The sequence below is a fragment of the Acanthaster planci genome, linkage group LG17 (assembly GCF_054643075.1).
Source record: "Acanthaster planci isolate LZ-2023a linkage group LG17, COTS_SCS, whole genome shotgun sequence".
NCBI lineage: Eukaryota > Metazoa > Echinodermata > Asteroidea > Valvatida > Acanthasteridae > Acanthaster > Acanthaster planci.
Genome location: NC_141793.1, coordinates 5,640,243 through 5,661,243, shown reverse-complemented (window position 1 = coordinate 5,661,243; position 21,001 = coordinate 5,640,243). Strand labels below are relative to the sequence as shown.

The 21,001-nt window shown below is 41.1% G+C and overlaps 1 protein-coding gene across 2 annotated transcripts; it reads right to left on the bottom strand.

Annotated features, from left to right (window-relative positions):
- Window positions 1–1,404: 1,404 nt before the first annotated feature.
- On the bottom strand, window positions 1,405–11,233 carry LOC110989243 (carbohydrate sulfotransferase 14-like). 2 transcript variants are annotated; one of them, XM_087148285.1, is made up of 4 exons: window positions 11,124–11,233; window positions 4,508–4,633; window positions 4,218–4,276; window positions 1,405–3,660 (listed from the first exon to the last, which is right to left on the bottom strand). In XM_087148285.1, the coding sequence occupies exons 1-4, from the start codon at window positions 11,128–11,130 to the stop codon at window positions 2,740–2,742; spliced, it is 1,113 nt and encodes a 370-aa protein (XP_087004411.1). In that variant the 5' UTR covers window positions 11,131–11,233; the 3' UTR covers window positions 1,405–2,739. The 2 variants fall into 2 exon arrangements, with proteins under 2 accessions (XP_087004411.1, XP_022109174.1); XM_022253482.2 differs by lacking the exon at window positions 11,124–11,233 and adding an exon at window positions 6,120–7,929.
- Between the last annotated feature and the right edge of the window lie 9,768 nt (window positions 11,234–21,001).

Sequence of the window (21,001 nt, the reverse complement as noted above, 5' to 3'; positions counted from 1 at the left end):
GCACTATGTACATGTACAAACGAATTGAGTACGCGTCTTCATGTGAAATATGGAAGGGCTGCGTAGCACCGCGATCAGAATATCGACAAGAATACAATATCAAATCAGTGCTCTGAAATATGTAATTGCCGAGCTGAGTACCTTCTTCAGGGCAAGCAGCTCGGCAATCACATATTTCAGAGTGCTGATTTATACTATTCTTGCCGATACGCGTATAGGCCTACATGTGTTGTACACGCGCTTGTTCTCCAACTTATGCCTTTTAAGCACATAACTATGCGCGTACTCCAAGAATGGCTGACAACGCGCACATAGCACGAACGACTTATGACGTCACAAACTGATTAACAACAAACTTTGGAGAAATATGGAAGGGCTGCGTAGCACCGTGATCAGAATATTGACAAGAATATAATAAAAAAACAAACATAACAAACTTTGATGTGCTTGAAGTTTGAATACCAACCAAGCTGTTTGATATTTCAAAACAGCAGGGTCATTCAGGAAAAAAAAGCACGCGCGCGAGTCCGCGTAGGGTTCACATGTCTATATGTCTAAGGTAGGGCAGAACTCGCAAGCGAGTCCTAATGACCTCGGACGAGCTTCATTTGGGGTATGGCTGTTGGAATACCAAACTTGCTTATAATGGCACTTTTTATGTTAGCCATAGAACTAATAATACGTATAGCTTTATGATGGCAGCGCAGTGGCCAATGACGTGCATGGAGTTCTTTGGAGAACAGAAAGTGAGATTGATGCATCATGGGAATAAATATCTTATTCAGTTGTATCGTTAAAAATTGTAGGAACTCGACATTTGCAAATCTGAATTTTGCCGTTACCAGCTCTACCTATATAACAAATTTTTCAACTCTGGCATGTTCAAGAATGTTCAAATTCTTAGAAAATATAATTCCATAGTGACAAAACCGGAGGCTGCCACGTTCTATAATTAATACCAAGTGAAAGGAAGCTAGGACGTTTCAGAAATCAGCGTCGTCATCCAAAATCAGTGAATTGACCAGTCAGCCAATCAGTGCATAGGTCGGATAATAAAAAAAAAATTCTTCAAACAATCAGGCACTTCGTTGGTATAGATTTGGGTGGACAATCCTCCAATTATGACAAATAGGAACATTGATGTATCCGGGGAACTGGGGGAAAAGAGGCTGTACCCCCCCCCCAAAAAGGGGAGCAAAATTTCGTTGGAATAATTATGCGAGAAAGGCAATTCATTTAGTTTCTTTCATCAACCCTCCTTCCAAATAAAGCCCTCAGAAGGACCATGAAATGCTACATGTACGCAAAACCTTTCCAAATCTTTGCCTCTCCCCCCCCGGTGGTTCTGGATCTACCCTTGTACAAGGGAGTGAGTGGGTCGCACGATGGATGACACTAGACGGATCATTGTGCAGTTTATAAAAATTGTTAATTTTGGTATGCAATGTCATTTTAATCGTGGACATCGTGGACACAAACGCTTTGCCATATACGTACAAATGTCCGCAAATTGTGGTCGATGGTTCAAAGTGACATAATTTGAAAAAAAAATTTACCCCTCAAATCCTAACATATCAGAACCAACATTATTTCAAAGGATTTGAAAAGATTCATTTACACATTGTCAAAATTACAACAAAGATACAAAAATGATTTTTCTCCCAGATGTTTAAATAAGAGTTTACATGTCCTACTTAGAAGCGTATATCGTAAGTCATTAAATATAAGCTGTATTTTTTCCAGACAAGGGGGGCAAGTAACAGATTTTAACGGGAAAGTAATGCATCATAAGTTTTGGCGGAGTGGAATTGAATGTTTCTTTGCTGTGTAAGACCAGAAAGGTCATCGGTTTCCAGCCCGGGGCTGGCTTCAAAAGATGTACGACTATGAGACTTCCTTCTCCCCCCACTTGTACTTTTTTGAGCTATGGTCTTGCTACAAAGGGCTGTATAAAAGCTACATCTGGTAATTAAGGTCATATTACGTTTAACAGCTCGTGGAACAAAACTTGCCGAAAGGAGTCATTGTGATGGCTTCGTGTTTTTGTCTTCATGTGTTAACGGGAGATTCCCTGAGGATATTTGAGGACGTTTCCATGCACGATTGAAGCCGAAACAGGTGGCGACGCCCTCACAAGCCATAAACCTGCTACTATCTTGGGCTTGAAACGTCTCAGTAATTTCCTTGATCTGTACGCCAGGAGACGTCGCCTTATCCCGTGAAACAAGGGAATCAATTAAAATTTACTTTTACTTGTGTTTAATGTAGTTAAGTGTAAACGTTGGCCAGACGGTCAGTACAAAGATGGCTTTATTGATTTTTTTTCACAAGTAATTTTCAGTGTGAATTTCAGGGGACAATCAACTGGCGCCCGACAGTTCACTAAAAAAATGTCACAAGTCTGTCTGAATCCAGTAGTGACTTGGAATAAAACACTGACAAAGGAATGGCTTTGTCGCACAAATCTATCCGTAAATTGCTTCAGACCAGGTTGGCTTTAGACTGGATGACCTGGATGATAAGTTGATACAACCATGGAGGTATTCTATAGAATCAAATATGAGAGAGTCGAATTTCCCAGTTGAATTTTTTCCTTTGCAGTAATCTGCCACAAAATGTATTCGTGCCATGAGAAAAATCTCTTCATTGGACAAAATACTCGATGCCTTAAATAAAAAGGAATCTAATTACATTTACAGACGGATCGAGTTTCCAGGTATGGAAGGCTTGAGTTTTGTTTTATGTCTGCAGTTGTACTTTGTTTTTAAATACTCCTCGAGCAAAAAGACTAATGGTTTCCTCCAGTGAGTATCCGAAAAGTCGGTAGTCCTCCCAGTAGTAATCGCTTACTTTCTGAATAAGCTCGAGTGGTACTGTCTTGTAGTACCTGACGAGGCTGTCCGCGGCATTAGAATTGTGATAGTCAGGGAACTGGACCAGATGATCAATCCCTAGCCATTGAAGGACAAACGGTCCTTCGACAGAAAGATTTTCAAAGTGGCCAATGAAATCGTACTTGATTTGGCACGGGTGCGAGACGATATGCTGCGGTAGCCAATGGTCGTTGAACGCGTTCATTCGGATACCGCTTCCCAAGTCTGTGACGTACCGCAAAAACTCCGTCAGTGTGATATTCAACCAACCGGCCAATGAAGGCTTGGGCACATAGCGGTATCGGTGAACGATGTCCTTGCCGTACATGTTCTCCCAAAAGCGCTGCAAGGAGGCGTGGTCGTACAGAGCCCCGCCGCGGAACTTGCTCATGTAAGCCGACAGAATGCGGCTGAGCGGTTCGCGTACAAACAGCACCTTGCGGTAGCTGGCCAGCTTGGACTCTCTCTCGACGGAAGAGTACTTGCCCAAGGACGCGCTTCCCGTGCCGTTCAACTGCCTGAGCCGACCCAAGATTGCTTTCCAGGCCTTGCAAGACACCTTGGGAATGAAGTTGAAGAGGACCCTGTGCGGGTTGCTCACCAGCATGTGGCTGTACTCCATGGGAGATGAGGAGTTGAAACCTTGGCAAGACTCTCGAAGAATCTGCTGCCTCCTCTTTTGTTCATCCCAAATGACATCCTCTGAGCTTCTGGTAGAGGTGGGTTCAGATGAAGTCTGGTCAGTTTCTGTATTGTCATCGGTGGCTGGTGATTCTGTACCGTACCGCTACAGGGTGAGGGTACAAAAATATCGTTTGATCGTATCAGTCCAGTGTACTGCAAGGGGCTGTGAGGGTTGAATACGCGATTCCACAAGTCTATCACATCCCCATACAGCCGCAAGTAAATGACAAGCCCGTTCAGGAGTTAGGTTATGAATAAGGAGAACAAAACTAATAGAAAGCAGCATTTCAACGACTTTCTAGTGGGACTGACTGACTTGTGATTGACTCGTTAGTAATTTGCATGTTCCTCTGAGGACTTGCGAGGAGTAGTGGTGAACTTGGCTGAGTTACCGAAGCACTGAAGGTCAACCATTGATCATGCAAACTACACGCACTTATATGAATAATTCAATAACATCCACTTCACCTGAAAGGGCCCATTGAGACACGTCAGCAAGGATGCATGTGAAGTTTTAGGCAAGTCATTTCAGTAAGTTATGTCAGGAGAGGGATGTGGGTAGAATGCTTCCTCGTCACACTACCCAATCATCGTTGGACCCACTTGACGATGTTAAACGAATAGGAAAACATGAACTTGTCTCGGCAATTCCCAACTTACATTTCGGATGAACGAATCGCTGCCCGAATGCACAGCCATACGAATTGAGTTTTCATCACCTGTGAGAAACGAGGAAGTGCAACAAGTGAAATAGATTATCGTTCATAATTAATCGCTGATCGTGTGATGTAAATAAATTACATGCATATGGCCTATATGACATATTTAAACAGTCTTCTGAATGTAACGAGTAATAGCGTCAATTCAATTCTATATAATTCGGGAGTGGAGGTGTTTTTTGTCCTGATCGGTGTATAACCTTTGGTCTTTGTACGAAATACCATACCAACCATTTCTGAAGTGTATGTAGCTGTAGTTGGTAGCGCTTTTCCATTCCCACTGGAGAACATATGTGATCAAGGCGGCAGTTCCGACGCCAAGAATGAGCAACAGAACTCGCAGGGACTTCATCACCCCTGCAATACACGATGTGAATATAAATCATCATATGCCAAAACCTTTCTAAGAGCATATGAATTGATGCAAAGTTCATTCATCTTATCAGTATAGAGTTATTGTATTATAGTGGTATACTCTCTATTTTTTTCCAGTCGTGAGTGCCCATGGGGCGAGTTCCCCCCTCAATTCCTTAAATTTCCAAATGCGTGTAAAAAGCTCTCGATGAATTTATTCTGACACCTCAGAAAGGCCACAAAAACGTGACACGAAGAAATAGGTAAGTTTTGCTTCCCTCCAAATAAAAATAATAATAACAAAGTTTTTATATAGCGCATTACACCAAGGTCTCGATGCGCTTTACAGGAAACAACAATGGAACAAGCAAGTTTTGAGAACTGCTTTAAATTCATTCTCGATATTAATAATTTTGATATGATGAGGAAGAGAGTTCCAAAGTGATGGTGGTGCATGCATGAAGGAACGATACCCCCCCGACATTGGTTCTGGATATGTATCTGATCCACGGCTGCCGCTGCTTATCCATTGAGCTCCAACACTAATGCTAACAATTCTTGAAACGGTTAAATAGACGAGGAAAAATCATGTGTGTCATGGACAATAAAGATAAATTAAGGAGGCCGTCTAGTATGCAAACAAAAATCAACCACTTATCGACCACGGCGACTTGAATAAACCCTAAAAGATGACACCCAATAAAATCGACCCAAACCAGAGATTTAGAAAGGAGAACCTCAAAATCTTAAACGAAAAGTAGAACCAACACAGAGTGTAATTTAAAAGCAGCCTCTCGAGTTCACCCTGACGAGAAATCGGTAAAACAAGATAAGAAAAGTAAAGAACATAATGAGAAACAGGGTTTATAAATATTCATGACGCAATAAACAAGCTCTCTCATACGAATGAAGTGGCATTAATCCTCTTAATCAAGGATTAACACTTGGTAAAACATGTAAGGCGTGTGGCATACCGGCACCACATGTTATGTGAGAGAGTCCACATGTGAGAAAATCCAAAGTAAAACTAAACCACACTATGACCTGTCAGAAGAAAACGAGAGAATCGAGATATATTTTAAGTTTACAGTTTACAGTAGAGAGTAATGCATGGCCCATCCTGTAATTAACCGAAGTTGAATTTACTTTATCAAAAGAACTCAAAAAGACTGAAACTTCCATTTTAAAGGAGAACTTTTTAACTCATCAATATGTTCAATGGGAATGACCATCATCACTGTAAAAACAGTAATAAATATGGCATGATGAACAGGTTGGGCAAAATGAACAATTACAGAACCACAAAACTGTAAATTCTTTGAAGGATTGACCTATTCAGAATCAAATTTTACCCTGAATTTTACCCTATAAACTAAACAAATTTCAAAAGGAACTAGAATTGAACCATGGCAACTACACTAAAATACTCATACGTGGCCCATGAAAATGTCAAAGAACAATATTATTTTGCTAGAGAGAAAAAACTCACCAATGACTTCAGCCAACAAAAACACAAGTAGGGCGCAGGTTAACACACGTATGGAACATGTACATGTACACACGTCACTGCTACAAGCCTATTGAATGTGGCTTGACAATGAAGCTACATTTATAGAGGAACTTGTAAGTCGAATAAACAAACAGGGGAACACACTACTAAGAAAAGAGGGGTACTTAAGTTTCCTCTTACTTAGGGGTGCGACACCTATGTTTTAATACTAAAGAATACATAATTGGAAATGAGTGTAAATCCGGAGGGGGCTGAGGGTATATACCGTATACTCCCTACACACCTTTTTACCAGGGGGTGGACACCCCCACCCATGATGTACACACAGTGTGCTCTTCTTGGCGAGAAAAGAATAAGCTGGATTGTGAAGAATTTTTTCGACTTCCAAACAATCAAAATGCATCCACCTGTACTCAAATGGGCAACAGCATTACGTTTAACTTCCAGTGGCCCAAACCCCTGAATGCTGCTTATCAGTTTCATCCTGGCTGGATCAGCACAGCAGTAATTATAAGATAAACAATTACCCCTGAACCCACTTCCCCCAAAGGCCAGTGTGACCATTGCTATGCCAATCACGGCATACTGGCTGCGACTTGCTGATAGTGTAAAATAAGGGAACTGTTCAAGAGCATAGGCAAAGTTTGACAATTTGTATTTGATTTCTCCGGATATATTTGGTGGATTTTTATGATTCAAAATTGCTTACCCAATAACTTTTGACACTTTTCCCAATGCCGCACAGTATATGCACAAATCTTGTAGACTTTTGTAGAGTTTTTTTGTCAGCAAACTCACAGGCCGTGCCATCAACAACCACCTGTTCACTCTTCGTTAACTTTTGATCGGATAAGAAACACTGGAATGCAAATAGCTCGATCCAAACCCAGCGAGTACAGATCCCAGTTCGTCATAATAGGCAAACTTGGGTCTGCTCCAAATTGGTGACTTGTCATAGGCAAACTCAGGTCTGCTCCAAATGAGTGATTCACGTAATGTGTGCCGTTTTGATGTACATGTATAATTCTGCAGGAATGTGATGCATTATTACAGATGTACATCTGTATCACGAACATCGTCCCGATATTCCATGGCCTCTCAAGTCATCCCTTCCCTACATAATTCCCCACCCCCCATCCCCCAGTACTGGCACAACTTTCGCGACTGAACTTCGACCTGCCGCGCTTATGAAGCTTGCAAATGTAATCAAACCAGGTCTGTAGTCCGCACAGTTTTCCAGCTTACAAATCCTTTAAAAGAGACCAAAAGAGAAACAACTTAGGGCAGATAATTCGGCCACGAGACGTGGGTGATGCAAAGCCTGATACGCTTCACATTTGTAGTTGTATTATAAAGGTTGGTAAACTTTGTCAAATCCAGGTAAGGATGGGTTTGGAATCGGAACCAAAGTGAAAAAGGTCCATGAGATGCAAGTGCTTGACTTATAACTTTCAAAGAGCTGGGTTATTTTGGTGCATTTCACAGCCGGCCTCCCCCAAGAACTCTACTGTATCACATTCGATTTTTTAAATCATTTTCTAGATCATTATCACTATACATATGAAGTTTGAGATAAATCAAACATATGGTTTTGTTATTACGGTCATTAAAGTGCCAACCGGCGTGTATTAAGACCGCAGTGGAAAACTATATATTATTGGCTGACCTGCGCAAGGACAGTAGTTTGTTTTTTCGCAAAAGTGGTGTCAAAAGACTGCACAGAGTCACTCTAAAAAGTCCTAAACGCTCAGTTCCTGAAAAAAAAAAACCACTATTGGGAACAAAATGTGTGTGTGTGTGTGGGGGGGCTTCATAGGTTGCAATACAGACTTGGTCAGCGACCTCCCTTGTCAAAATGACAAGTGTCACAACTTGGCTGCTTCACACGGAGTTGTCCATAACGGTACCGAGCCTCCTGGTGTGTTTTGCGGTATCGCGCAGTACATATGGACATGTGCAGCAAAATAACAGATTACCCGTATACTACAGCCTGTTTGCAAATTCACGAAAACGTCGTAACCCTCAGAAAGCCTCGTTGTCTCGTAAGGTCCGCCATTTTACATGGTTATCATGCATGCCAGTTCACGTTGATGCATTATGCATAATGTATACTTAGCTGAGATTGATATGGTCACTGTGCACTCATCGCACGCCTGCATCTGTTAGTGTTCACATTCGCATACGAGGTCGTGCGCCAGAAACATAGCGCAAATTAAAGACAAACATAAGCTTCCGCACACGCGTGACGGTTGAACCATGGAGGTAGAATTTGAACCAAGGCGTTCCTCCCGGTTCAGCTGATTTGCATATTTCTTAGGCCGAGTGAGGTCGCTCATTGCCTTGATTTTGCAACGTATGCAAGTACATGTACTGCATGTACAGTACATGTACATGTACGTACACAGGTACGTACTAGGTCAGCGAGCGGCTAGTGCGAGCCTCGCTGCGCTAGCGAGGAAAGACGAACGCCACGACCGAGGCTACGTGAGGTATAGCAACAGTGTTTTTAGTATGGAGAATTCAAATTGCTATGTTCACGTGAATTTTAAATAACTCAGTGTGCCAGATTCTATTCAAAATTAGCTCACGAAAGGCTTGTTAAACGCGTCTCTTGCAAAACACAACTTTTACTGAGCTTTATCTCGAAAGACAAGAAGGGGCGGAACCAAGACCCAAGATTTGGAACTACCCCAACCACGCCCCAACAGACGTCTGAATTCAAACTGCCAGCGTAATTGCCTCTTTTTGCGTCGCCCACCCTGAGCCGGCTTTTCATCCATCCATACATGCTCCCGTTTTCATTGGGACTCAAATTTACTTCTTTTGAATTGATGTTTCTGCTGTTTTTCTTATGCTTTCTTTAAAAATGTTTGCAAGTTCTAGGTTTTTGTTTTTTGCTTAAAATAGTTCATTTCCCTAAAAAATTTTCCCTTGGGGACATTAAATTTTCCTAAGATAAGAGGTAGGCCCAGGTGTGTCACAACAGGTGCGCACGCCGCGCCCAACCATGGAGGCGATTAACAATAGACCTTTCCACTAATTCATTCATATTTATACACGCATGCGCAGAGGTTGGCTCCAAGAACACTAACAACTTATTATGGAGGGGGGCATACTAAGAAACGACGATCTCATGCGCACATCATTATTTTAAAATCTTTTTACAGAGCATGGAAAATTTCACTTAAAATTAAATTAGAAACTAATAGCGAAACGATTTAATGGGATTTTTAAAAGAAAACTGAACAAAGTCAGAAAACTTGAGAGAAAATGATAATCGAAGTCGCACCCCTGTACATTTTCAATGGCCCACTCACACTTCTTGCCACCAAGGCCGTTTTGTGCGCATGTGTACAGAATTGTAAACTTATTAGTGAAAAGGACTACAGACAATGCATATCTGTGGCAACCTCTTGATGGCGCATTGTTATTGTGAATCGCCATCACAGACATGAAATACCCATAGACTAGACCGGCAGCAGTGGGCACAAAAGCGTAATTCCAGGACGGTGCTATTTTTCAAAACCATGGGCAAACTTGTTTGTCAAAGACATAAGCATCGGTGATTTCTCAAAGAAAAATTGCCAGAGATGAAGATAAACTTCAGCATTATTGTGTGTTTGGGTCAAACAAGCCTGACAATATAAAAATGTATTAAATTTGTGGGATGGCGAGTAATTTCAGTAATTCTATTCAGTATTTCTTTTTGCACATCACAGCGGTCAGCGTAGGAAATCGTGAAAACGTTAGCCCTTGTCCCTCCGTTTCCTGGAAGCTGAGTCCCTTATTTCTATCAAATTTCAACATAAAGCGATGGACGCATCGGCCCCAAAAGGGTTCTTGATCCTGAAGCACTCGCTTGTTTGTGCCTTACGGTCCTAAGAGTTAAACATGATTGTTAAAGATATTATCCAAGTTTAACGTGACTCTTCATCACCCATCTATTGAATGCCACGGGACTTTTTTACTTGGTGTTGATCACGAGTAGGGCTTTTGACAATAATCCTGATATGGAAGGTCTAGAAATATTTGGGTTAAAACGTGTGTATGGTTGTGTGTGTGTGGGGGGGGCAAATGCTTTATTGTTAAATCTTAAAAATCTGAAAGTAAATTCTTTATCTGTTAAATATATTAAGCTACGTATTTAGAATAGGATCATGTCACTGGTAACATTTTACATTTGCTACACACAAATACTCAGATTATTTTGTTACAGGAGAGATGCAGCATGAGAAGTAAACTGATTTCAAATTTTGTTTGATGCATTGAGGTTGGAAAACATTGTTCCTCGTTTCTATGGTTCACGTATTTCAAGTGATTGACCATGGCTGGAAAGTGTGGTATGAGGATGTCAGCAATGCTCCTCTTACGAAGTACAAAAAAATTCCTAAGGACCTCAACAGACGAGAACAGTGGAACAGAAATGAACAGGTTGTCCATATTTAAAAAATGCATCTGAACGCAATTAGGAAATTTCAAGCAGCCTTTACAAGAATGGTTGGGTAAAAACGTCACTCTCGGTCGCATGTCCATGACATACAGCACACACCCGTGGGCATGTGGTTATCATAGTGGTGCAACTTGCGCTTTACGAAATGTCGGTGGCGGGATTTCTCGCAGGCGATTTTCATCGTGAATCAAGGGAATCATTTATCACTTCATAGCTTTTATTTGGACAAATTACGGAGGGAATGTCTGTTCAAATGTGACGTATTTACCAATAGAGCAAAACTGCAGGCTATGCAGAATCAGTTCAAAATGCGCGGTACATACTAAGTGCAACGTGGTGAGTTGAAAACGCACGTAAAGTCACCGCAGGCTGCAGCAACTTAGGCCTACATGTACATGAACCATACCTGCCCACGGAGAACAACCAAGAGGTAAATAAAGCAGATCCATAAATCCACAAAAGTAACAAACTGTAGAGTTAGAGTGGTGGGTTTTCATGCCTTCAATCACTGATTTCGCAATTCTGTCACGTACCTCTCATTGTAGACTTGCGCAGAGTATAATTTGTCAGTCTGTCATCTGCCAAAGATACAGTTGAATTACGATATGCAGAAATAGTTGTTTTTCATGCAGTAGCCACCAGTGTGATTGTGTCTGACAACTGCTCTATGGCTTGACGAGCCCAAAATTAAACCTGTCCTTGAAAGTGTATCGATCGCCATGCGGTGACTTGCAGGCATCTGGCGTGGCAAGTTTTGTTTGTTCGCGGGAGCACGTGCGTATCCTCTGTATTCTACAGATAGTAAACGCACAGATTTACAATAATTAACTAATTAATTTTAATTAATCATTTGATTAATTAATTGTCGGCTTGATAGTGCTTGCAAATTTTGGAGAGTTGCAGCATGCTGTAGCTGCGCTGATTTGGCCAGACTCATTAGAGGCACAAATATCATGCGAGTCGCCATGGTTCAGTCTGTTACCCCTCAGGAACAACACTTTCCATGACATGCCAAAACCCTTGCTTGAAGCGACCATTGTAATTTTGTTTGATAAATCTATGGTTGGGCGAGCTCAAAATAAACCTATAGACTCCTCTCATTTTGCCTACCTGCCAAAGTTTGCACAAATACATCATAGGCCCTCTCACCTTTCGGTTGGTTTTCCGTTTTACCTAGAATTTGTTCAAAATGGACCTTTGTCTTAACAGGGTTGTACTTTCATTTCGTATTTGGTAGCAAATGGCTTATTAACTGATAGTTGCATGGGGATTTTTAACAGTATGTGAACGGCCAACTACAGATTTAGCATTCACTTGTGAGAAGAACACGACTGTGACGTAAAAAGAGCAAACCCTATTCCTACATGCATTGATCGATCGTCTTGCAATGACTTTCTGGCATCTGTTTGCTAGTTATGTTTGTTAACGAGAGCTGTGTACAGCTGTCTTCCATGAATTCTTCGTACAGGAACAGTTTACATGCTCATGGCGGGCACGCGCTTCTGGGCATGCTACAATAATGTAGCCTCAATGACTGTTTGTTTGTGGGGGAGGGGCTTTTTGATTCCTACATGATTAACACACATTCCTGCCTCTATGGTCTCATTCATACGTATACCTAGAGTGAAGGGCGTCCGGCATTGCAGTGGGTGGCTCATCCATACTAGGTTGCGGGCCACTAAATATGCCAAAAATTGACTGCGCGGACCAAACCACGACCGCGATCCTCTGCTAGTATAGACGCTTTGCGTGATAACCATCTTGTTGGGTAGTTTTTTTATTCCACAGGAATTTGTATACCCCCATGAAACAAGAGCACTTGCATGCAAGATGGTAGCCATGCAAACCGTCTTTTAAAACATTTCGTGGCACGTTGACTGGATGGATTGTAAACAAGGATTGACGCTGCCGGAAGGACCGCACGCGCGCATTTCTGAAACTGGACAAAACAGGCCCTCCAAATTGGTCTATTTATATTGAGTGGATTGTAGGCATCAATTTTCTATTGGCCCTCATGACTATGTATTTTTGTATAGCGTGTGGTCATCTCTGGAGACTTTTTTGAAGTTTAGGAATTTATCACTGTTGTCTGTGGCAACTGATATTTACTGGTATGCAACCTAGAGTTTCAAAATGGCAGCTTCCGTGGTCATTGTATCGAGGGTGTTTACAATGGCTCAGAATGCTTTGTTAATGCACTATCATGATAGTAAAATGAAATGATGGTTTGGTTCCATGGTTTCTGATTTCTTTTTGGAAAAAATTTTAAAAATTAGTTATCTGTAGGTCTGATTTTTTTCTTTTATTGTCGGGTTTAATTCCTTCAATCACTGAATGGGGTAAGAAGCTAAAGGCAAGTAGTTTGCGGTGACACCATGTAGCATGCACTATCTCTCTTGTGAGCGTGTGTCTCCGGAAGGAGCCAATTTATTCAACGTTTCGGACAGTCTGCTCTGTCGGCCTGGAATGGGCAACAGGAGTCCTGACGACGGGCGGCAAAACCCTAAGGAAAAAAAGCAAATAAAAGCAAGGATGTCGGGACCGCGAGTGATGCTTCTGATTTTTTCACCCCATCATTATATTGAATGAGAACGAAGCTGCATTCGCTTTCGAACCCCCCCCGACACCAAAAGTTGGATACACCGCTGACCTTATAGATCCACCATGCAACCTTCAGATCTTATTCCAATCCAAGTAACATTCTGGCTCTCACGCGGGTTTGAAAACGCTCCGAAGTAACAGATTTGTGGATCATGTTTTTTCCGAAAGTGGGTTTTGGATTATTTGATTCTTTTCTTAGCTTCATCAACCTAAAGAACTTGTTGGTATACATATCAGTGAAGAAAGTGACGGGGTGGCACGCACCGTCTTGGGTGAAAACCTTTTGCCAATAATTTATTGGTTTTTATGCTAATGCATATTTGCATATTCACGAGCAGAGCTATGATGTCATCCATGGCATCGATTTGTGCATTTCAACCACAGCTAAGGCACAGTTAATTTTCTTTGGGCAATTTATTGCTTTGTAAGTACAATAATCCAGCAAAAATCCTTTTTACAGGAATGTTCCCAGATAGCAAATTTGGGGATCACAATTTGAACATGAAAACATAAAACCTGAACCATGTCTTCCTGGATTTACATCAAAGCAAAAGCGCCCTCACTTGTCCAGAAATGGTCAAGTTTTATTATTTAAACAAGTGCACCGTTAGTTCACGTAACTCAAAAACGATGACAAACGGTCTTCATACATGGAAGAAGAGTACACAGATACAAAAAAGTAATTCTAAGAAAAATTAATTTCCTGATTCCTTTGAGGAAAGTGTTAATTTAGTTTTCTTTCAAGTGGCTTCATTAAACTTAGACTTCACAGCCCTCGTCAGACTTCGGGCTTTTTTGTTCAACCTTGTGACGGTTTTACAATGAAATGATAATGACTTTAATGGATTTCCACAATCCTACATTTGAACCTTTAATACACAGAGCCAAAGGTAACCGTAATCTCTTTATATAAAACTATTCAATTTGTAAGATTTTCACAATGGTAGGCTACGCCTAACAAGTTACCTGTTTCTGTAACTTCTGTACGCTTCACTGTTGGTTTCAAAGAGTCAACCACTTTAAAGAAATTCGTCACATGTAGGCCTAACATTTTGGATTTCTTGTGCAGAGTCCGATTTCAAAAGATCCATATGGCATGAAAACAACAGTAGTAGGAGTGTACCGGTTCTAAGACAGAAGCAAATCCCGGGTACCTACCCAGGCCTTGAAAAGTCTTAAGATTTCTATCCTCCGGGTACCACCCCCTGCCGCGTGGCAGAGCGACTGAAGCGAAGTCTATGTGTGTGTGGGTTTGTGCTTGTGTGTGTCGTAAAACCACCCAAAAATTGGAAAAAAATATCTGGATATAAATAAAAATAGACATGGCAAGATCACTGGCTGTGAACTACTCTTTTATTCAGCAAAGCGAAATACACGCGACGAAATAACAAACCAAAGCCAATTAAAAAATATGGCTTAACAAATTGAAAAGGAAAGGCTACTCAGGAAAGATTACATCGATGCGATTAAAGCCTTCACTTCACCCGAATGATTTACAGAAGCAGATTTTGGGGACATTAGGAGGTTCGAGGCAACTTTAGAACCTGGGAGCTACAACCTTGGTTGTTCGATAACGATCCTGTGCAATTTTTTTTCAACGCGAGTGAACAAATGATCGAATCAAAATTCAAAACAGAGGCGACGTCGCTGGACCAGCTCTTTAAAAATCTTGTCTCAAGGAATTTTTCTTTTTACTCAAAGAAGGATTTAGCCACTCACTCGACTCGTTTGACTCGCTCTTACAGAAAGGTATATACCCGTACAGGTACATGGATTCTTTTAATAAATTTACTAAAACTCAATTGCCACCTATCGAAAAATTTTGCACTAGCCTTGAACAAAGCAACATTACACCTGCGGAGTACGAAAGGGCACAACAAGTGTGGAGAACCGTCAACGTGAAAACATTGAGTGATTACCACGATCTGTACGTCACGACCGACTCGCTGTTACTCGTTGATGTCTTCGAAAACTTTCGACGCACGTGTAAACTCAACTACGGTCTAGACCCGGCTAATTACTATACGGCTCTAGGTCTATCTTGCTATCTTGTGACGCTTTACTGAAACACACCGACATCGAACTCGAGTTACTCACGGACGAAAACAAACACTTGTTTTTTGAAGACACAAAGAGAGGCGGCATTTGGAGCGTTGGGAAGGCGAGGTACTTTAAAGTCAGTAACCCGCGATTTTACGGACTACGACCCCAAACAACCTTCTTCTTACATTCTGTACTTGGACGCTAACAGTCTGTACGGCTGGGCCATAAGTCAACCGCTCCCCTACGGTGAGTTTAAATGGCTGGGTGCAACCAACTGCGCAACTTTTACGCCAAAGCGCCTGTTGAAACTTAAGCCGAATTCATAGGTTGGTTACATGTTGGAAGTCGATTTAGACTACCCCCAGGAGCTTCGCTATTTGCACAACGATTATCCGTTCTCGCCGGAAAACCCTCATCGTACCGCACAGTTGGTTTTCAGAACATCAACACGAGTTGCTAAATGACAATAAAGACATCTCGACACCCCGAGTGCAACTTGTCTTTTATCGAAATGTATAAAACAAAACGGCAAGAAATGAACCCATTTATTGTGGCGTGAATATCCTCGATTTATCGGAAACGCTCATGTACGATTTTTATTACAATAAGCCAAAGCAAAAGTATGGTCAAAAAGCTGTACACCGAGACTGATAGCTTGCAATTGTCTATCTATGCCAACGATGTGTACAACGACATGAAAACAAAAACACGCAAGCGAGTATGATTTTTCAAATTATGACCCAACTCACCAGTTGTACGATACTAAAAAAATAAAAAAATAAAAAAATTATAGGTTAAATGAAAGACGAATTTGGAGGTAAGGTCATTAGCGAATGTGTGTATATCAGGCCAACGCTATACTCAATTTTAACCAAAACTTTTAAACGAGAAGTAAACTTGAAAAAGCCAAAGGTGTCAGGAAAGTTGTCCCTGACAAACACGTTAAGCACGAACACTATCGCGACTGCCTGTTTCAACGAGAACTCATGTATTTTTACCGGCAACAGATTAGATCGCTAAAACACGTGTTATACACCCTGATTCAAAACAATCTGTCACTTTCACGTTTGGATACCAAGCGATACGGGTTATCCGACGGTGTGCAGACATTGGCGTTTGGTCACTACTTGGAAGATATCTCGGTGTCTTCAGGTACCACTTGAAGCTCCTCTCTGACAAACGATCGCTGGGGACCGTTGAGCAAGTAGTATAACGTGATGTGTTTAAACTTACTCGTTCTCCTTTCGATTCGACACACGTTGACGTTCCACACGTGATCAGTGGTTCTCCTGACTTTACCTCATTCTTGTTCACCCGGCTGATAGAGATATCGCACTAAAGCGTTTGGTGGTATCTCGCTCTGCTCTCTGCTAATGTTCTATTAAATTTTTCGACGATACTCTGCGATCGGTGTACACCCGGTATGCCAACAATTAATTCTACACTTGTAGAATTAGACAAAATCACCTTTGAATTCTGTACCGGCATCTACTCGCGATACGAAAGACCAAGTCAAAGGTGATGGTTTGTGATTTTTGACAATAGCGTCTTTCACTTGATTGGCAATTTTTGAAGTAGAGGCTCGGCTTTTTTGTATCGACTGGAAACGACTACCACCGTCAACGCGTATTTAAAAGTCTTGCGCCCAACTCGACCCCAGGGCAGTACAACACATCTAATTGATGGACGTGGTTGGGTTTTGACCAAAGTTGAGACATCGCTTTGGGCCAGGGCACTCTAGGTGGTGGTGGTAAATACAACTGCCAAATGGCTTTTTTTAATCAAGTTCTAACCGTCGGTTTATCGATACCCGTTTTTAGTGCAACTGATTGACGGCACTTTCACCTTTCCGGTACCTTTAGGGCTGTGAAACAAACTCAAGCTGGTTTTGATGTTTTCAGTCAAGTCGCTCATTTAATTTAAACAAAAACAAAACCTTTAACCTAACCGATATACTACGTAACCCACTACAGTCGTACCTCCCAATATCCACACGAATTCCATAACGTGTTGATCTTCACTAGGGGTGTAGAAATCGCTAAGGTTTGGCTGTGGAGGTAATTCGTGCATTGAACCTGTGTGTTCGTTGTGCACTTTAAGCACTTTGTCTATATTACTAAACGTTCTTTCTGACAATTCTGTTGCCTCATGCGTTGGTTCAAGTAATCGAGGTACTTGACTCGTTGCTCCCACGATCCTGTTTTGTTTGGGCCAGTTGTTTTAAAGCTAAATCGTGTCTCTTTCGTTCTTCGTCAACTCGGTTTGTAATTAATTGACCAAATAAAAAATTAACATCAATGAACGCCAACGCATTAACGAAAGCTCCACCAATCATCATCGCAATACTAGCCATACTCTCTGTTAGTTTATAACCAACTATGTATGTGACCTGCTGGGACAAAATCAGCAATAACCCCCCCATTTGACATTTTGAGATACTCTTATCATCACGTAGAGCAGTTTTTAAGCTTTCAGATGAGCCACCTTGGAAGGATTAAAACGGTATAGCGCCCGTCGTCTTGCGTATCCTCATTTCGACAACGACGGCCTGATTGGGCGGTGTGTTCAACGTCACGTTTCCAAGTACATGTAAATAAGCCTATTAAAATAAACGAGTCTTCATTTACTAAAACAAATATCAAGTTTCCTATCCAAAACTTGCCTAAACAAGGGCCCTTTAATTCTGTTTTTGTTTTTAAATAAACGGACACATTGATTGTAGCCACATTGTAGTACATTGTAGCCACCACTAAAATTAAATGAAACTTATTTAATAATCCGCACAGGGTGACTTTTTAGATATTCTAAAGTCGCTTCATTAAGGTGTTCAACTGGCTCCCAAGTATTATGCTTTCAAGGAAAGTTCTTCCATTTGATAACATAATTCAATTTTCCGTTCTTAAATTTTCCACGGATGACGTTTTCAACCTCATCACAATCCTGCTCGTCAGAACCTGGAGGTAGTTCTGGTATATTAAGTGGTCGTCTACTTTCGTGGAATGCTTTGCTATTAACGGCTGGAACGAGTCCAAGGGAAGATCAGAGTCGCATACGTCCGGAAGAGGGGCACTATGAAGTTCATCTGGAGTAACTTGACTTGGTGGATGCCTGTACCGATCCTATGCGAATTTCATGCGATTGACATGAATCGGAGATGATAACAATTTATTGTTCTCTAGGTTTCTAACCATGAAGTTTGTTCGTCCAGTTTTCTTCAAAAGGAAGTAAGGTCCACGCCACCGCTGATTTAATTTCCTGGATAGTCCAGTTTGTGTAGTCGGGAAGAATGTAAACACACAATCTCCAACCTGGTACTCAACGTTCGTTGCGTGATCATCGAAGCGCTCCTTCACCTCAGCCTGGTTTTTCTAGAGATGCTGTTGAAACCTCACGGAACGTCTCCAGCTGATTCACTAGATGATGCAAGTGCTCACGTACTGTTTTGTCTTTCTCCCCCTCCGGCTTGAGGAGTGAGACGTCCAATGGAAGACCAGCCTCCCCGCCGTACAGGAGGAAGAATGGGATAAACCCGATGCTATTTTCAGCTGAACAGGTTCGGTAGGGGAAATGGATGGATGGTATGTAATCGTCCCAATCTGTATGAAACTGTTTAACATAGTGTGAAAATGTATCCAAATAACAGTATTAAAACGCTCTTGAAAAGCATTACACAGTGGGTGGTAAGCACAAGTGATGAGTTTGCATGTTCCCGTGATGCGACACACTTCTAGCATAAGTTTACTAAGAAAAATAGATCGTCTGTCACTTAAAAGAAATCGTGGGCATCCATGGTTACAGATTATCTCTTTATAGAAACATGTTGCTACTGTACGAGCATCTATGGATTTGACAGGTACAAGAATTGACCATCTTGTGCAATGATCAGTGAAGCATAATTCGTACTTATTTCCAGAATTTGATTCAGGTAATGGGCCAAGTACACCAACACTTACCGTCTGAAATGGACACGGTGCTGTCATGGTCATAAGTGGAGCTATCAATTAATGCTTTGTGGTTTTTCTATGTGCACAAGAATTACAAGATCTGACCCAGTTATCAATATCCTTGTACCTTCCTTTCCAAAATTACCTCTAAGCTTGGCGAGTGTCTTGTGGATACCAAAATGGGCGGCCAAAACTTCGTCATGATTTGCAACCAGTATGTCATCAACATAATCGCGTGGTATTTACAACTGTACTGTAGTTTTCACTGGCAAATGAACTTTTAATGAGGTATGCCATACATGATACAAGGAAGTGTCATGAAGGAAATTATTTTCAGCTTCAAGTATTAATTTGTTTGCTTCTTTGTCATTATCGGGAAGGTCATGAGTTTTCAGATATCTGATAATTACACCAGTCCGCAAACTGGTCTTTCTCTTGAGCTTTTTTTCAACTAAAAAAATATCTATACTTTGGTGAATATTTGGCAACCGTTGAGTCAAAAACTCACTTTCCATATCTTTGATTCTTTGACTTCTGATATCGTGCATTTCTAACATTACACAAGGTTTAGAGTTACAGGGAATCAAAAAATCATCCAAGGTTCCAAAATCAAATGGAATCCAACTTGTAAGTTGAGATTTTTCTCCTGTTTCCTTAATAAGTGACGGGTGATTTGCAATACTGGATTCTTGTTCAGGTTGAGTTTCTTGTACCTGTGGAATTCTACTCAAAGAGTCAACATTCTTTAAACATCTTCCAGCTCTGTGAATTAATTCATAGTCGTGAGATTGTAAGAGTAAAGCCCAGCCGGTAAGTCTATCAGTTGTAGGTTTATGATTGAACTGCCAACACAATGCTTGATGATCAGTGATAATTTGAAATTTAGGTCCGTGAAATAAATATGAGGAGTACTTTTAAGTCCTTCAACTGCCAAAGCTTTCAGTTCAGTAATCGAATAATTCTTTTCTGCTTTGTTTAAAGATCTTCCTCCTTTTTGCAATGGCTTTTTCTGAATTTGAGACAAAGTACATACCAAGCCTGTGGTTGATGCATCGGTTTGGAGGATGAATTTCGAACCATCAAATTTAGGATAAGCAAAAATTGGAGGTTCCATAAGCTTTGTTTCAAAGATTCAAACGCCTCTTGACATTCAGGAGACCAAATGGGTGGAACGTCTTTCATAGTCAGTTTGGTTAGTGGATCGACGATTTGACTGTAAGTAGTGTCCAGTTATTCCTAAAAAGGATTTAACTTGTGATACCGTTGTAGGTACTGGGTACTTTTTGACAATGGCTTTTTGGCTGGATCGGTGGCTACAACATCTTGTGAGATAACGTGACCTAAGTAACGTATCTTTTTTCTCTAAATATACATTTTGGGTGTTTGAGTTAGTTAAGTTCAGACTGCCCCTCATGTGTAACAAAGGCAATTTTGAACTTGAAATGTTTTTCCATGGCTAGTTGCCAGTAACCAGATGCCATATCAACTGTTGAAAAATACAGGGGCTGGTTTTGACCAAGGTTGTTGATAGAATCTTCGATATTAGATGTGGGAAATTATCACGTTCACTAAAATTCGGTTTATTGGTCTAAAGTCAATACAAAAACGAAATAGTTTGTTCTTTTCTTCTCCCTCAACACAATACTACTTGACCAAGGTGATGTGGAGGGAGAAATAATGTTATTTTTCAGCATTTGTTGGACTTGTTCCCTAATAATCACTTGTAAATGCAGAGGATGTCTATATGGTCAAGAACGTATTGGAAGATGATTACCTGTATTAATGGTATTTTTGGGTTTCACTGAGGCTTTTGTTTGACATAT

Coding starts and splice junctions, on each gene's coding strand:
- LOC110989243 (XM_087148285.1), bottom strand. Junction 4,277..4,507: donor CTACATACACTTCAGAAATG/GTTGGTATGGTA, acceptor CGTTTCTCACAG/GTGATGAAAACTCAATTCGT. Junction 3,661..4,217: donor GCGATTCGTTCATCCGAAAT/GTAAGTTGGGAA, acceptor CTCACCCTGTAG/CGGTACGGTACAGAATCACC.